A 15,979-nucleotide genomic window follows, 5' to 3' on the forward strand; every position below is an offset into this window, starting at 1 on the left:
TGGATATAATGCATCTTGGTTTGTTACCCCTTCAAACCTCTTTTTGGCCCTCTGCATTTACCCACTCCCTCCCACTACTACCCACATCCCAGTCTAGACCTGGCTCAACTTCTGCCTTTTGTTACACTACCTGTTAATTGTTCAAAGTGATTTTACTATGCTACCGCATACCTGCAAATACCATGTTTTAGATAGATTGATCATACATGGATATGATGACACATATATTTTCAGCTTCCACATACAAGAGAGAAGGTGTGACCTAAACCTAGTTTATATTGCTTGATATGGTTTAATTTTTTAGGTTCATACATTTCCCTGAAATGTACTCTACCACTGGAGCCACAGCTCCACCTTCATGTTTTTGTTTTTATTTGGTATAGTAGTTTAATGGGGATGAGAGTCTCACAGATTTTCCTGCCTGGCCTGGCTTGGAATGGTGACCCTCGATCTCAACCTCTTAAATAAGCTAGAATTACAGGTGTGTGCCACCAGCTCTCCATGTTGTTTTAATTTGCATTTTCTTTATTTAGAGATGCAATTCATTTCTTATTATCTATAGGTCCATTTTGACTTTCTTGGTCAAAACTGCATAACAAATCCAGGTGTAAGGCAGACTTTCTGCATAAGGATTTAGGGGTTGTATGGTGATCATTCTGGCAGCCATCTTAGATCCAACTAGCTTTTCCACAACCCGGCATGGAGAGGAACTTTTAGGCCTACACATATCCGACCTTTAAAGATAACCAAGATTAAAGTGGGGCAGAAATTCAGGTAGGACACCCAGATTATGACAAGATTAGGGAAAGGTAAGAATGTCACAATTTCTTAGGTTAATTAGATCTTTTTAAGGGCTAATACATTACACAAACTAATAAGACACCTTTTCCTGTGGGGTAGTTTCAAATGAGGTGAAGAGGAAATGAATGATTGGGAATAATTTGGACCATGGAGAACCTATAAATGAGATAAGAAACCAAGAGGGTGAACTGAAAAGCGCAAAGAATTATCACAGGGGAAAGAAAACGTGGTGTAAGATGTCCCTCAGGGACACACGAACTGAAGTTCACTCTTCCTCACCATCCTCTTCCCCTGCCCCTTCCTCCTCCACTTCCTAATCACTTACTTTCCTCCAGGTTCCTGTGTCTGGGTTCACCTGACTGTGGTAAACATACATCTCTACCCTAATTGCCATGATATCGGAATTAGTATATAACAATTATATTCTCTAATCATTTACTGTTTTAAGAAAATTACTGAAGCAAAATTTATATAACTGTAAAATCCATCATTTAAAAATGACAAATCCATCTACAGGTGTGGCTCAAGTGATAGGGTAGCACCTGGCAATCATGAGACTCTGAGCTCAAACCCCAGTAGTGACAATAAATACATAAAGTTATTCTAAAAATTAATTAATAATTAAATAAATAGTCAACAACTTTTGGTGCATGTGCCACCTCTGGTTCCAGAATATTCCATCACTCCAAAATGAAACCCAGTGCCCATTTATATTACTTTTTAATGCATGTTTTATTTTTAACATAGAAAATCCTTCCATGATTTATTAAATGTTAGTCTCAGGAATGGCTGTGCAGGTCACTGTTGTTCAGTAGTACAGACCATGCTAAGCATGTATGACATTCTTGGTTTAATCCCTATTACCCCCCTCCCCGCCAAAAACCCACTCTTACTCCAGAATAATTACTTTTAATTTTTTTTCTTACTTTACCTCTGCTCTATTAAATTAATAATGATATCATAATTCTATTTTATATGCACTCAGTTATGCCAATGCGACTCTCCATGAAACTAGATTTCTATCTTCAGACTCCTATATTTAGTTTTGGTCTATTTTATGCAGCAACTTAAGTCTATAATAATTTGTGATTTACATATACCTGTGTGTGCATTCCAGCTCATTATTTTTTTCTCTTCTTTCTCTGATGTAATTGAATTCCTGCTTTGCAGGGATTCTGTTCTGTATCATTTCCCGTGGAGGTGCCAGAAGCTGAATGAGACAGAAATCAGGGCAGCTTTCCCAGGACCATAAATTATAGGAACAGCCTCTTGCAGTGTCCAGCTCTGAAAGCTGTTAATCAGTTTAGTAGCAAGCATTTTCTTAAATGATTATCTTCTCTTGATCTAAATTAAACAGATGTTTTGGCAATAAAATGATCACTTTAATAGAAAACCTTGTCACATATTTCTTTTCTCATATCTTTGTGTTGAGCAAAATAAGATTTATGTTGATGCTGGTTTTTTGCTGTCTGAAACAGAGGTAACATTTTTAGTTCTGGTATGAGTAATTTAAAGGGAAATTTGTAAGCAAAATATGGTGGTTTATGCTTGTAATCCTAGCTCCTTGTAAGGCACTGACTAGAGGTTTGTGATTCCAGAAGGGACTAAGCAAAAATATAGCAAGATTCTGTTTCAATCAGTAGCCGTGCATGCCTGTGATCCCACCCACAGAAGAAGCAAATATAGGAGGATCACTGTTCAGGTCATCCCAGGCAGAAACACAAGCAGCTTTCTAAAAAATAACTAAAGCAAACTGGTGGCTCATACCTGCAATCCTAGGTACTTGAGAGGCAGAGATTTGATGATGGAGGTTTAAAGCCCGCCCCAAGCAGGAAAGGCCATGAGTCTCTTATGTCCCAATTAACTACCCAAAAAACTAGAAGTGAAGCTTTGGCTCAAGTGGTAAAGCACTAGACATAAGCAAATGGAGCTAAGGGACAGTGCCCAGGATTTGAGTTTATGCAAGAAAATAATAATAACTGAAGTGAAAAGGAATGAGAGTGTGACTCAAGTAGCATAGTGTCTGCCAATTCAAACCCCCAAACCTGAATTCAATGTTGTCCCTTGACCCCATCACCAAAAAAAGTGAATTTGTCATTGGATAAAGTATGGGCTTAAAACATATAGATGCAAAGAAGTTTGAGACTGCAACTAAAGGGAAGTTAGTTCTCATGGATTCCAATAATAATTACCAATCTGGAGCACATACTATGTGCAAGGTACAACACCCACCAGTTACATAAACCATTATCTCATCTTTTATCATTTTATTGATGTAGATGTAAAGTTCTGAAAAAACTTAAGTAATTTTCTCATATCACATACCTTGTCTGTGGTAGAGCTATAACTCAAAAGTCTATAAATTACTATATTATATTTCAGTAGCCCTGAAGCTAGATACAAAAAATTATGCTGGCCATAAGTTTTGATTTTGACTATAGAGAGAAAGTTTCCCTCAGATGTTGACCTCATGATTCTATTCTTTTTACTGTCTACTTATTTCCTAGGATTGCCACAATATCCCGTGAAACATGTGGCTTAAAATAGCAGTTTTTCAGAGTCATTCACAGTTGTGTAGTCTGGTCATTCAGGATCAAACTGTTGGCACCCTAGGATCTAGACAGTGACTGTCTCTTGCTCAACATACTTCTTCAAAGAACCATATGACAAAGCCTATCTGTCTTCTAAATCTGTGATCAAATGCCACCTTCTAAAGTGAACTTGGACCACCTTGTTTATAAAAATGACATCTGATGATATCGACATATCCAGTACTATCAAACCTCCCAAACCCCCTGCACTGTCCTCTCCTAGACTCCATAGCATTCATCACCTTCTAATGTATCACAGAATTCACATTATAAGTTGGACTTTGATGTTGCTTGTATGCCTACTTCCTACAGAGCAGGGGGTCTGACCTTGTTCTGTTCACTGATGCAGCTTAGGAACAATGCTGGACACACACGGTATGCTCACTAGATTTTGGACGAACTGGGTAAACTACTTCTCTCCATATTGCACAGTCAGTGAGAGAGGCTGGAGTGAATTAAGAAAACCACTGGTCACATTTTAAAACTATAATTTCTTTCTTTTATTGTTATTAAATATTGGTACAAAGGGGGTACAATTCCACGAATCAGGTTAGGAGTACAATGCTTCTTGGTTAATGTCACCCCTTCCTTCATTCTAGTCTATTCCCCTCTTTTCCTCCCTACCATCCCTTCCTTCAAGTTAGGTAGTTCATTTTTTTACATAATGTACATTGACTATAATGATTACATTTGCTCACCCTTCCTCCCTCCATTCCTGTGCCACCCTCTAAGCTATAATTTCCATACAGATTTTTCCACAGGGCAGTGAAGACAGAAATCAGGAAGAATTCACTAACACGTGTGTGTGTGTGTGTGTGTGTGTGTGTGTGTGTGTGTGTGTGTGTGTGTGTGTGCGTTTGTGTGTAGTTAAATATACAAAACAATGTGATGGAATATAAAATAGTTTCTAAGATGTGGGAGTAAGACATGGAAAGTAGATGAGTAATGAGTGTGGGTGTGTACTTAATTGTTGGAAAACTCAACAAAATACGGGAAGGAAACCTATCTAAAACTCAAGACTCCGGAAGATCACCACCCATTCTCCTTAATCAACAGAACAGTGCTGTTTCCTTAGACAGGTCCCTTAGCACACATTTGTCCTTGTATTTTGTTTTAAACATCCCTGTGAAACACTATCTCTCTGGGGTGTAAAACTTGCTTGAAAATCTTTAAGCCTCTTGAAAGCAATTTTTCCCCTAATTTCTCTTTGCTCTGCTATGTTTTCCTTTACCTTTTATTCTATTTCTCTATTTCTAGTAACATGACTGTAACACAAGGATCACACACAGAAATCAGCACTAGATTATAATATTTATACATTGGTTATAGACTTTCTGCTTGCATCCATGTGTGTATTTTTTCAATAAAATGGGAAATAATTTTAAATGTAGTGAATTTGCTTAGCCTCAAAATCTTAGGTATGGAAAGAACTTTAATTTGTGTTCTGATTAGGGATACTGTGCTTTTGTAGGTCAAACCACTATCCTTGTGGGAAATCACATCTTAGAAAAATGAAATTGACATTCTAGATGCCTGTTTGAAACATACTTTAAGTCTGTTTATAATTGGAGGGCTCTATTTGGTAACATAAAACAGTGTGCAAACTACAACTGGTTTCCCTCTCTTCAATCATCTTGCTTGGACAGCCAAAAGAAGTGATTACTTGGAGGTTCCTGGAATTCTTTACTGTCGCAGCTGCAATAAGTTGGCTGCCTTAAAGTGAACTTAACAACACTGTGATAAAGTTCATGCCAAGATAAATCTCCTCATAGTTGATCCTTTTGTTGTTGGTGGTGGTGGTTGTGGGGCTTGAACTCTGGGCCTGGGCGGTGTCCCTTAGTTCTTCAGCTGAAGGCTAGAGCTCTACCACTTGCACCACAGTGGTACTTCCAGTCCTCTGGTGGTTTATTGTAGCTAGCCTCATTGACCTTCCTGCCTGGGCTGGCTTTGAACCGTGACCCTCAGATCTCAGCAGGCACCCGGCTCATAGTTGATCTTGATTGAGGCATTTTGCAGTAAAGGATCAACTCATTAAAGGACAACTTGAGGCTTATATTAAAGTATTTGTAGAGTCCATTAATAAAGGATCTCAATGAGAATGTAGCCAGTTGGAGGAGGGTTGGGGTTCCCCAGCATTTCCAGGGCTGAACTAAATACCTTTCCAAGGCAGGAGGTCTGAAGCATCCTCTCCATACCTCCATCCTGACACTCATCAATGTTGGACTCAAATGACATTATCTTACTTGCCTCTTCTACTAAGCTGTAGACTCCGTGAACACAGAAATAGGGAATCATAAGATAGCTAATCATAGATGCTGTTGGTAGGGATTTAACTATGTGTAAGCTTGTGTGCTTGCATATATTATTGCATTTGAAAACTTACAACAACTCCATAAGTCATGATCCCATTTTACTGCAGAGAGGGGAACTCAGGCTCAATAGCTATACTCTAACCTCAAGCCTCTTCCTCTTAGCTTACTAAGTAGCTAGGACTACATGTGTGACCCACCATGGCTTACCTACATAATTATTATATGAATGAGATATAATGCTTCTAATTTTACCTTTGGGCTAAGAGAGCATGATACTTGATTATGTACTTTATGAATGGATGGATGGATGGATGGAAATGTAAAAGAGTAAGAAAGTGTACAAACAACTCAGTAAAATATAAATTCACAGTGACAACCAGAAGTTAGTATTTTTTTTTATTCCTAGAGGTTATTTTAGCCTGTAAAAGCCCAAAGAAGACCATGTCATCGAGATTAGAGTGGAAGAAACTGGGGCGGAGTGTCTCCTTTGTCTACTACCAGCAGACTTTCCAAGGTAAGAAAAAGCTGTAGGCTTGATGAGCCCAGAGCAAGAGAAAACAAAGTACAACCAGATTCCTTTGATTTGCAAATGAAAACAGGACATGCCTGATTACTGAAAATGTGTTTTTCTAAGTGTGAGATGAAGCCTACAGTGCTAGTCCTAAAACACAATGGTCACAGAAGCTATAAGAAAATTCTTTTCAATCCCTGGACCTTGATTTCTAAGCTTAGTTTCAGAGGATACAAAATTTGGTCTTTCTGGCTCAGCAGATTAAACTTTTGTGAGAAGGTAAACATGTAATGATGTGGGTTTGGTGTGCAGGGTCATTGCTCAGTACTAAATGCCTTCACCTATTTCTTCATCTCCCTCCAGGGAGTTAGGATTTACAGTCAATTATAATAGCCGTACTTTTTATTTATTATACATTTCTTTCTGGGCTATCCTTTAAGGTTATGGATTCAAATAGGAAAATGCTTGGAGTTCATAGAACACAAAGTATTCCCTCTGATTCTTATCTGTCAAGACTGTTGGCTACAAAGTACTGACTTCATTTGAATTTTCTGTAGTTGCCAGGTTTGACACCTGCATATTACATAAAAACATGTTTTAATTTCGTACATATTTCTGTGAAAAACTAACCTACAAAATGACTTCAGACATGCCTCTGGCTTACCACCTTTTCTTCTGTGGTATAATTATTTGGGCCACCACACATAAAGTTAATGTTCTGACCAATTAAACTAGCATCTCCAGTGGTGTAGTTTCTTTAAAGGGGGATATCTTTATAAGGGTACTATAAAAGGAATAAGGCAGGCATTTGGGTAGAGTTCTCTGAAATAAATTATAGGAATGTGAAACTATTCTTTTTTGGAGTCTAAAATACATCTGTCTTAAAAAAAACATTTTATACAATCATATGGACATACTTAAGTTTAAAATTGAGTGATGGAAAATGAATGCTTTGGTTATTGAATGAAGTGATTTGAGAAAGATACTCTATAGAATAGTGCTGGCATAGAGCATTATTCCTAGCATTATTGTCTTCTTTTTTTTCTGAAGGTGATTTTAAAGATCGAGCTGAAATGATAGATTTCAGTATACGGATCAAAAATGTTACAAGAAAGGATGCTGGGAAATACCGTTGTGAAGTTAGTGCCCCATCAGAGCAAGGCCAAAACCTGGAAGAGGATACGGTCACTCTAGAAGTATTAGGTAATGTGTATGTATGAGTATAACTAGTGTCACTCATCGCCTTTCTCCTCCTCACAGGCCTAGTGCAAAGAGGCACCAGACAGAGCACTAATATTGGGCCACAATCACTAATATTGCAGGAACCACAGTACAGCTTTCCCAGCAGGATCTTATTTCTTGCCATTATCTCATTGGCTGCTGAAATTTCACTATTACAAACTCATTATCCCCAAACTCTCTTATTTAAGATTGAAGTAGTCTTTACTCTCTACATGAGTAAATTTCTCAAGATTTTATTTATGAATAACTTTCAGCATAGCCTCTATTTTTTTCCTCTCATCTAGAATGGTATCACATGAATTGATAGAAAAGCAAAAAATAAATATACCTCCCCACCCCCAAAAAACATATATAGGCCAATGGAAGGATTAGAAATTGTTTAGTATAGAAAAATTAGCATTTATTTTGCAGCAAATATGTTCAGGGCCCTTTCAGATATGTGATTTTACTTCATCTTTACTGATAATCTGAGTCTTATAGGTGAAGAAGTTGAAGTTCAATTATTTCCTCAGGACCACACAATTAAAAAATGTCTGCATCAGTATTTGAATCTAGATAGGGTTAAACGCAAAGCTTATATACTAAGTTAGTATAAGAACCACAGTTAGGCATGGTGAAATGCTTCTGTAATGTCAGTTGAGGCAGTAGGATTTGAGTTTGAGGCTACATATATCCTGACATATCAAAGCATATCCTGACTTGAAAAAAACAACAACTCATAATGGCAGGTGGTAGCTTCTCCTTATTGGTGTAAGTATAAGGTATCAATATGAACATGATGGCAACTTTTTCTTTTTAGTATATCATCCGGGATGTGATAGCACTCTGAAAGTGCAAACATTTAAATCAGGAAACTCTTCAGTAGATTCAGTCAGATTCTATCACCAACTCAGCAGTTTTAAAGGACACCATTTATCAGCTCATCACTCTATAGATCATAAGTCCAACAACAAAATTTGGTCCTGTTCGATCCTATCAATAACAAAACTAAAATCAAGATGTTGGATGGACTGAATTCTTTTCTTTTCTTTTTTTGTTTGTTTGTTTGTCATGGGACTTCAACTATAGGCCTGGGTGCTGTCCCTCAGCAATTCAGCTTAAGGCTAGTACTCTACCACTTGAGCTACAGTGCCACTATTGGTCCTCTGGTGGTTTATTGGAGATAAGAGTCTCATGGACTTTCCTGTCTGAGCTGGCTTTGAACCATGATTCTCAGATCTCAGCCTCCTGAGTAGCTAGGATTACAGGCATGAGCCACTGGCATTACAGGTGTGAGCCACTGGGGTCTACCTTGATTTGAATTCTTGTCTCAAGATTCTGGGGGAAAAAATCCATTTCCAAGTTCATTCTTGGTGTTGTTAGATTTTCTTTGTGATTGGCAGGACTGAAAGATCTCATTTTCTACTTGCTGCTAGCTGGGATCACACTGAATTCTTAAAAGATCACCCACAATTATCATTTGGCCTTTTCATCTTCAGTACAACTACAGGCTCTTCATTGTATCTACAAAATTCTTTCATGGTAATATATAGATTAGAGTCTAAGTAACTGAGAGAATCTGTATCAATACAAAAATGGAGGTTTTTAGAGAGACACCTTAAAATTCTGCTAACAATAGGTACTTCTGTCTTCTGTATATTCAATCACCTATTACAATCTGCTTTACATTCTGAATCTCTGAGACCAGAATAGTCCTGTTTCTTAAAGGTTATTCTTAGTTGCTAACTTGCCCAGTTATAACTATATAAGATTTTTTAAATTAAGTACCAGGCCTGAAAAGTATCCTCAGATTTATTTTCTTTTAATAGTGTTGGAAATAAACATTAGAACCACTGGAAAAGAAAACAGTAGACAGTATCTAAAAAAATAATGGCTGTTTTATTAGCTAAGGAAATGCTGGCTACTATGAGTAAACCTTGAACCATCAGTAGTTTCTTTCTCACGTAAGTAAAGCATAGACAGTTAGGTACCATATGTGTGTGTAGGGGGGCTGAAGACATCATACTACATCATGAAATAGAGGCATAGCCTAAAACAGGTCTGATATATGCTCTATAAGGTCCTCATGAGTGGGAGAAGACAAGGGGAGTGAATGCTTGAAAATCATGCAGGAAACTATTATAGGTCAGGCCTAGAAATGGCTATACCACATTCCATGCATCTGACCTCTTAGCAGAAAAGCACTGGCAAATGCAGACTCCTGTGTTCCCAAGAAGAAAGGAAATGGGCCTATTGAAGAAGTAGCCAGTCTCAGCAGCAGTCACCCATCTTTATTGCCTATTACTTTTATTTACCCATGTTTAGCTTGTGAGTAACCAGAGACATTTGTCTTCTGTTGTTCAGTGGCTCCAGCAGTGCCATCATGTGAAGTGCCCACTTCTGCTTTGAGTGGGACTGTGGTAGAGCTACGATGTCAAGACAAAGAAGGGAATCCAGCTCCTGAATACACATGGTTTAAGGATGGCATCCATTTGCTGGGGAATCCAAAACTTGGCTCCCAAAGATCCAACAGCTCATACACAATGAATATAAAATCTGGAACTCTGGTGAGATCATTTCAAGTATTGGCCTAATAACTATGGCATGTGGATAATTTGAGCTGGGTGCCTGTGGTGGCTCATGCCTTTAATCCTAGCTATTCAGGAGTCTGAGAGCTGAAGATTGTGGTTCAAAGCCAGCCAAGGCAAGAAAGTCTTTGAGACTCTGTTTTCCAATAAGCTACCAAAAGATTAAAAAATATATAGTGGAGCTATGGCTCAAATGGTAGAGCACTAGCCTTGAGCAAAAATAAATAAATAAATGGATGGATGTTCAGGGAAAGTCCCCAGGTCTTGAGTTCATCCCCAGAATTAGTAAAATAATAGTAATAATAATAATAATAGTGGAGAGGAAAAGACATACTGTCTGTCATTGCTTGTTAAGTGAAGAGAGGGGAGCAGGAAGATGATGGTACCTGCATTGAGAGAAGACATGGGAAGGATCAAGACAGCACAGACAACATGGGTCTGTGTGCTGCTGACTGCTCACCGTCCAGAGTAATGGCAATTCTCTACAGCTACCTTACTGATCTAGAAAACTACTAAGTACGATCTCAGTTTCTAACATTACGTAAATGCGTAACAGCTCACTTGGAGATTCCCTGATTCCAGTGTTTTACCACAAGAAAATAGAGACCATAGTAAAGGCATGGCAGGGTACCTGTGTCATTGTTTCCATGACTCTAGATCATCAAGTGTCTCTGTGACGTAAGTTTAAACTCAGTCTAGTCTCTCTGACTGTTTCCTTCACGAACCAATAAACAATCTCTTTACAGTTAATGACATTTGAAAGTAAAAGGTATTTATTTTTTAAGTTTTCATCTGGGACTTTTTAAGTTACAAGGACTAATTTTTAAAAGGTTACTTGACATGAGAATATTTTCCAATGAAAATAATATTACAGGTCAGTTTTTAAATGTCTAATTTCTAGCAGTACAGATCAGTATTATAATCATTAACTAAAAAACATCTTAAAAGAGAGGTAGTAATAATAACAGTTTTTATGAATGTTGAGAGTAATCTTGTGTCTTTTCATTTCTTCTATCATTAACATTTAAAAACTAGATTTTTGAGGGGGCCAGCACTGACAATTGAACTTAAGGCACTGATGCTTGCTAGGTAAGCACTTGAGCCATACCCGTGGTCCTTTATTGCTTTAGTTATTTTTTTTTATTTTAGAAAAACTCTTACTTTTGCCCATGCCTCAGAAGGTGATCCTCTTCTTATCCATGACTCCTGATATAGGAGGGACTAGAGGTACGACCACCATGCCTGGCCTCCAAACTAGGTCTGACATACAGCAAAGCACATTGCTTCCTTCAGTGAGTAATACAGAAGAGCAGAGGAGGAGAATGTCCTTTGAATAAGGCATGCTCTGGCTTTTTGGCTGTCAGAGGAGAAGTCAGCAGGTCCTAGTGATTTTACACTGGGAAATTGGGCAGAAAACCTGCCATCACCCTCTGCTATGTTTGTTTGTCAAATTTATTTTTTCTCCAAGTGGTGATAAAAAGCCCCAAGGCAAGTCTGAAAAAAAAATCGAGATCTACTTTCCTCAGGGAGCCTGGGCCCTCGAAGTTTCTGGTGAGGCCATATGAGTGCATCACGCTGGCTTGAACTAGGGTGGGTTCTGGGATGTGAACAAAGACTCCAGTGTATGGATGCCAGGGACATTCTTTTAATTACCAGTCATAGTGCACTTGGAAGATCACTTGGGGTTTTACTCTACCTTATTATTTATATATAACCTTGGCCTGGAGTTTATGGTGAGTAATCTGAAAGTATTCTGGCTTTCAGGGTAGGTGAAAATGATTCCCTAAAGTCAAAACAAGCCAGGGAAAGCATGTACCTAGTGCAGTCTATAGAAAGAGGGGGCTGTGGGAAATTAGAGGAAGAAAAGTGAAAGATAGAAAGGAGCAAAGTTCTAAGTCCTGGCTCCTGGGGGAACAACATATTGGGCAAGAGAAGTGCCTAGTCACACCAAAGCTGACTCCTGACTGCAGTACTGGAGACTGAATAGGAGAGTACTGGGGGCGTGGTTCTCAGCAGCCCTCTCCCAACCTCTGCTGGCCCTGCAGGATCCTTCAAGGTGCCAGAGATGGCATCTCGCCTCCTTCCCTTTCTCTAGAACCCTTTATCCCTCCTCTTCCCCATCTCCCTCCCTCCGTCTCCCCCTTTCTTTCTATCTCTTTTTCTTGTTTCCTTACCTTCGGTCTTCATTCTTTACAGAAATTCTCCAAGGGTCTAAAACCACTAATGTAAATTAGTTCTTTTAATAACAATATCTCTTTTCGATTGCTTGTCAGGGAGTAGAATGAGCAAGGGCTCAACCTTTTATTAACATTCTGGAAGTGATAGAGGTTGCAATCCTATAAACACCACCAATTAAGATTTCTTAGGCCCTAGCCTACTTCTTCGTGGTTAACTCTCGCTCTGTAGAAAAGGTATTCATTAGTCACTGCTACAGTGAACTTGCTGTGGCTTAGAGAGTGCATTAACCATTTCTAGGAAAATGGATGGAACTGGGAATCATCATGTAAAGTGAGATGAGCCAAGCCGAGAAACACAAATGTTGCAATGATATTGCTCATATGCTGACCCTAGAAGTAAGGGGAAACAATGACATGTTTATGAAAGGCAGACTCAGGGGAATAGAACTAGTGGGTGGAGGAGGGGACAGGAGAGTATGATGGGGATAAATATGAAAGAAGTACATTACCCATATACATGAAAACAACAGACGAAACCCACTAAAAATTCTTTAAAAAGAAGGGAGAGGAGAGAAAAGGGTTACAGAAGAGTTTTATAGAGGGTGAATGATCAAAGTACATAATATGCATGTATATAAGTGTCACAACAAAACTTCTTAGTGTGATTAATTTATGCTAGTATTTTTTAAAAAAAAACCTAAAAGTACATTAACCCTTTTGCAAAGGTATATGTGTTTGTCCTAGGAATTAGAAGTATCTATGGTATGGTGCTACGAACATTTTTAATGCCTAACATCTTCCTACTATACTAGTTTTCTTGGAGAGAGAGAGAGAGAGAGAGAGAGAGAGAGAGAGAGAGAGAGAGAGAGAGAGAGAGAGAGAGAGAGAGAGAGAGAGAGAGGAGAACAATCAGAAGGAAATAAAGGTAGAAAGAAAAAAAAAGATGGTGTGGGGGTATGAGACTGCGGAAGTAAGATTGCAAGCTTGAAACCAGCCTAGGCTACATAATGAGACCTTGTCTCAAAATGCCACCCAAACAAACAAACAAACAAGAAACAGAAAAGACAGAAAAGAAGTCTCTCTGGCCAGCCATGGTCGGTCATGACTATCACCCCCAGCTATATGGGAGGTGTGGAGTAGAGGATGGAATTCCTAGTGCAAACTCCAATATAAACAAAAATAAAAATAAAAAACCAAATTAAAACAGAACAAAACATGGAAATCTTTGCTGCCAAATGAAAACAAGAGGCCTTGCTATTTACTTCTTGAATTCCAAGTATATTTTTTTTGTTTTTTTTTTTTGTTGTTGTTGGTTGTGAGGCTTGAACTCTTGATCCTGGGTGCTGTCCCACAGCTCTTCAGCTCAAGGCTAGTGCTACCACTTGAGCCACAGCACCACTTCCGTCTTTTTCTGCTTATGTGGTGCTGAGGAATCAAACCCAGGGCCTCTGCATGGAAGGCAAGCACTCTACCACTGAGCTACCTTCCCAGCACCTATATTTTGAATTTATAATAAAGATGTAATATCCTGAGTCATTAAGAAAAGAAGATGAATTGAATAGTAAAATTCAAGGGTTGTTTGAAGAGGCTACTTATGGTTTTGCGGTTTATTTTTCTTTCCTCCCAATAGCAATTTAATACTGTCTCTAAACTGGATAGTGGAGAATATTCCTGTGAAGCCCGTAATTCTGTTGGATATCGCCGGTGTCTGGGAAAACGAATGCAAGTAGGTAAGCATGAAAGATTGGGAGGAATGAATGATGTGCCAATACTTGGGGGTGCAAAGGGCAAGGGGGTAGGAGAGAGTTGAATAAGTTGAAGGATAAATATGAGGTATTTATTAAGGGATGTTAGGAAGAAGCCACGATGCTGTTTTTAACCCATCTTCCAAGGAAGCCAAAAATATTTAGCTAATTACTATTTTCTGAGTAATCTTTCAAACAAAAGCTAATCATCTCATGGTTTTAAACTGCTTAGAGTCCAGAGTCTGTATTGGGAGTTTCATTTATGCCCTGCTATTTTACTAGCTACAGCCCCTTAATCCAGTTATTCTACCTCCATGCCTCAGTTCTCCCCACCCCTTCCCCTGGAAAATAGCAATATACCCTCCTCACAGAGTGGCTATGAAGAATAGAATAAGCAATATTTGAAGGGTCAGAACAGACAGCATTGGTTGGCATACTGTGAGCATTATATGAACCAAGTTGTTGGTGATTTTTTGGCATCCTAAAATGCTGAGCTCATACTACTTGCAGAGTGCATTCTAAGAAGTGGCATAGTTTAGTTATGGGTCTAGGTTACTACAAAACATAGCTGTCATAGAGTATAGTATATAAAATAAGCTTTTCAGAGTCAATCAAATTATGACAGGTATCTTAGTAATTAGATTTGCTTCTTCTATGTAGTGAAATGTATAGGTTTTTCACTACACATTTCTTATTGCAATTAATTGTGCAATAGGAAGGAATATGCTGAAATCACACTGAGGATCTGTGGGTCATAGGAAGGAATATGCTGAAATCATACTGAGGATCTGTGGGTCATTATGGAAGACTGAGCCCTGAAACAGAATACTGAGGGGGTCCTGGTTACAGGAGCTTGTTCTAGCTTTGTGGGCTCCAAAACTTACTTCTCAGTGTTCAAAGTCAGCCTAGGCTGCAAAGTGAGTTTGAGAGACTGCTTCAAATAAACCAACAAATAAAAATCAGAAGACCAACAAAGAAAAAAATCAGAAAAATTAACTTGCTTAGTTAATAATAAAATTATTGGGATAAAGAATACATTTTTATGGGGCAAATTGTTTTTATCATGGTTGATAAAGTTTATGAGTTCTATGAGCTTTGACAATACAGTTATTTCTTACACATTGGGTGATATGTACACTTCTTTCCTTTTGCTTAGTGTCAGCTTTTCCCTCTTTCCCGCTTATTCCTTCCCTCCCATCCTTGCCATTGAGTTGCTTAGTTCATTTTGATCAATGTCCAGTGCAGCTGATGGGTCCTGCTGTTGTATGTTTTTCCCTGATTCCCTCAGTTTCTGCCTCCTCCTCCTAGTTTCCCTCCAGTGTGCACATATATACTATATGTGTAGTCAGCAGCATGGGGTCATTTAGGAATGATTCGACCAGATGAGTGGAAGTCCTTTGCTTCTTGAGTCTTGTTTACTTTATGGTATCACCTTACATTTCGGATTTAACCCATTTATCAGGGAGACCATGTGCCTTTTGTCTCTTTGCTCTTGGCTTACCTCACTCAACATGATTTCTTCTAGCTCCATCCATTTCCCTGCAAATGCCATTATTTTCTCATTTCTAATGGCTGCATAATATTCCATTGTGTATAGATACCACAATTTTTGGATCCATTCATCTGTGGTGGGACATCTGGGTTGTTTCCATATCCTGGCTATTATGAACAGTGGGACATCTGGGTTGTTTCCATATCCTGGCTATTGTGAACAGTGCTGCAATAAAGATGGAGGTGCATGTGTCCTTGTATCCTGTTGTTCAGGATAGATGCCTAGAAGTGGTATGAATGGGTCATAGGGGAGGTCAATATTTAGCTTTCTGAGGACCTCCAGGACTGCTTTCCAAAGTGGTTGTATTAATGTACATTCCTACCAGCAGTGCAATAGGGTTCCCCTTTCTCTGCATCCCTTCCAGCATTTGTCATTGGCTGACTTTAGGATGTGGGCCATTCTGACTGGAGTAAGGTGGTATTTCAGGATTGTCTTTATTTGCATTTCCTTTACCACCAGGGATGGTGAACATTTCCTCATG

The 15,979-nt window shown here is 38.7% G+C and overlaps 1 protein-coding gene across 1 annotated transcript in view; it reads left to right on the plus strand.

Moving 5' to 3' along the window:
• Positions 1 to 15,979, plus strand: part of Jam2 (junctional adhesion molecule 2) — a 58,925-nt gene that overhangs the window by 33,190 nt on the left and 9,756 nt on the right. The window contains exons 3-6 of the mRNA XM_070030508.1: positions 6,111 to 6,218; positions 7,266 to 7,418; positions 9,801 to 10,003; positions 13,832 to 13,931. Coding sequence (XP_069886609.1) covers positions 6,111 to 6,218; positions 7,266 to 7,418; positions 9,801 to 10,003; positions 13,832 to 13,931 — 564 coding nt within the window. The remainder of the gene's footprint in view (positions 1 to 6,110; positions 6,219 to 7,265; positions 7,419 to 9,800; positions 10,004 to 13,831; positions 13,932 to 15,979) is intronic.

Source organism: Dipodomys merriami, unplaced genomic scaffold (assembly GCF_024711535.1).
Source record: "Dipodomys merriami isolate MVZ:Mamm:240054 unplaced genomic scaffold, mDipMer1.0.p SCAF_2, whole genome shotgun sequence".
Lineage (NCBI taxonomy): Eukaryota > Metazoa > Chordata > Mammalia > Rodentia > Heteromyidae > Dipodomys > Dipodomys merriami.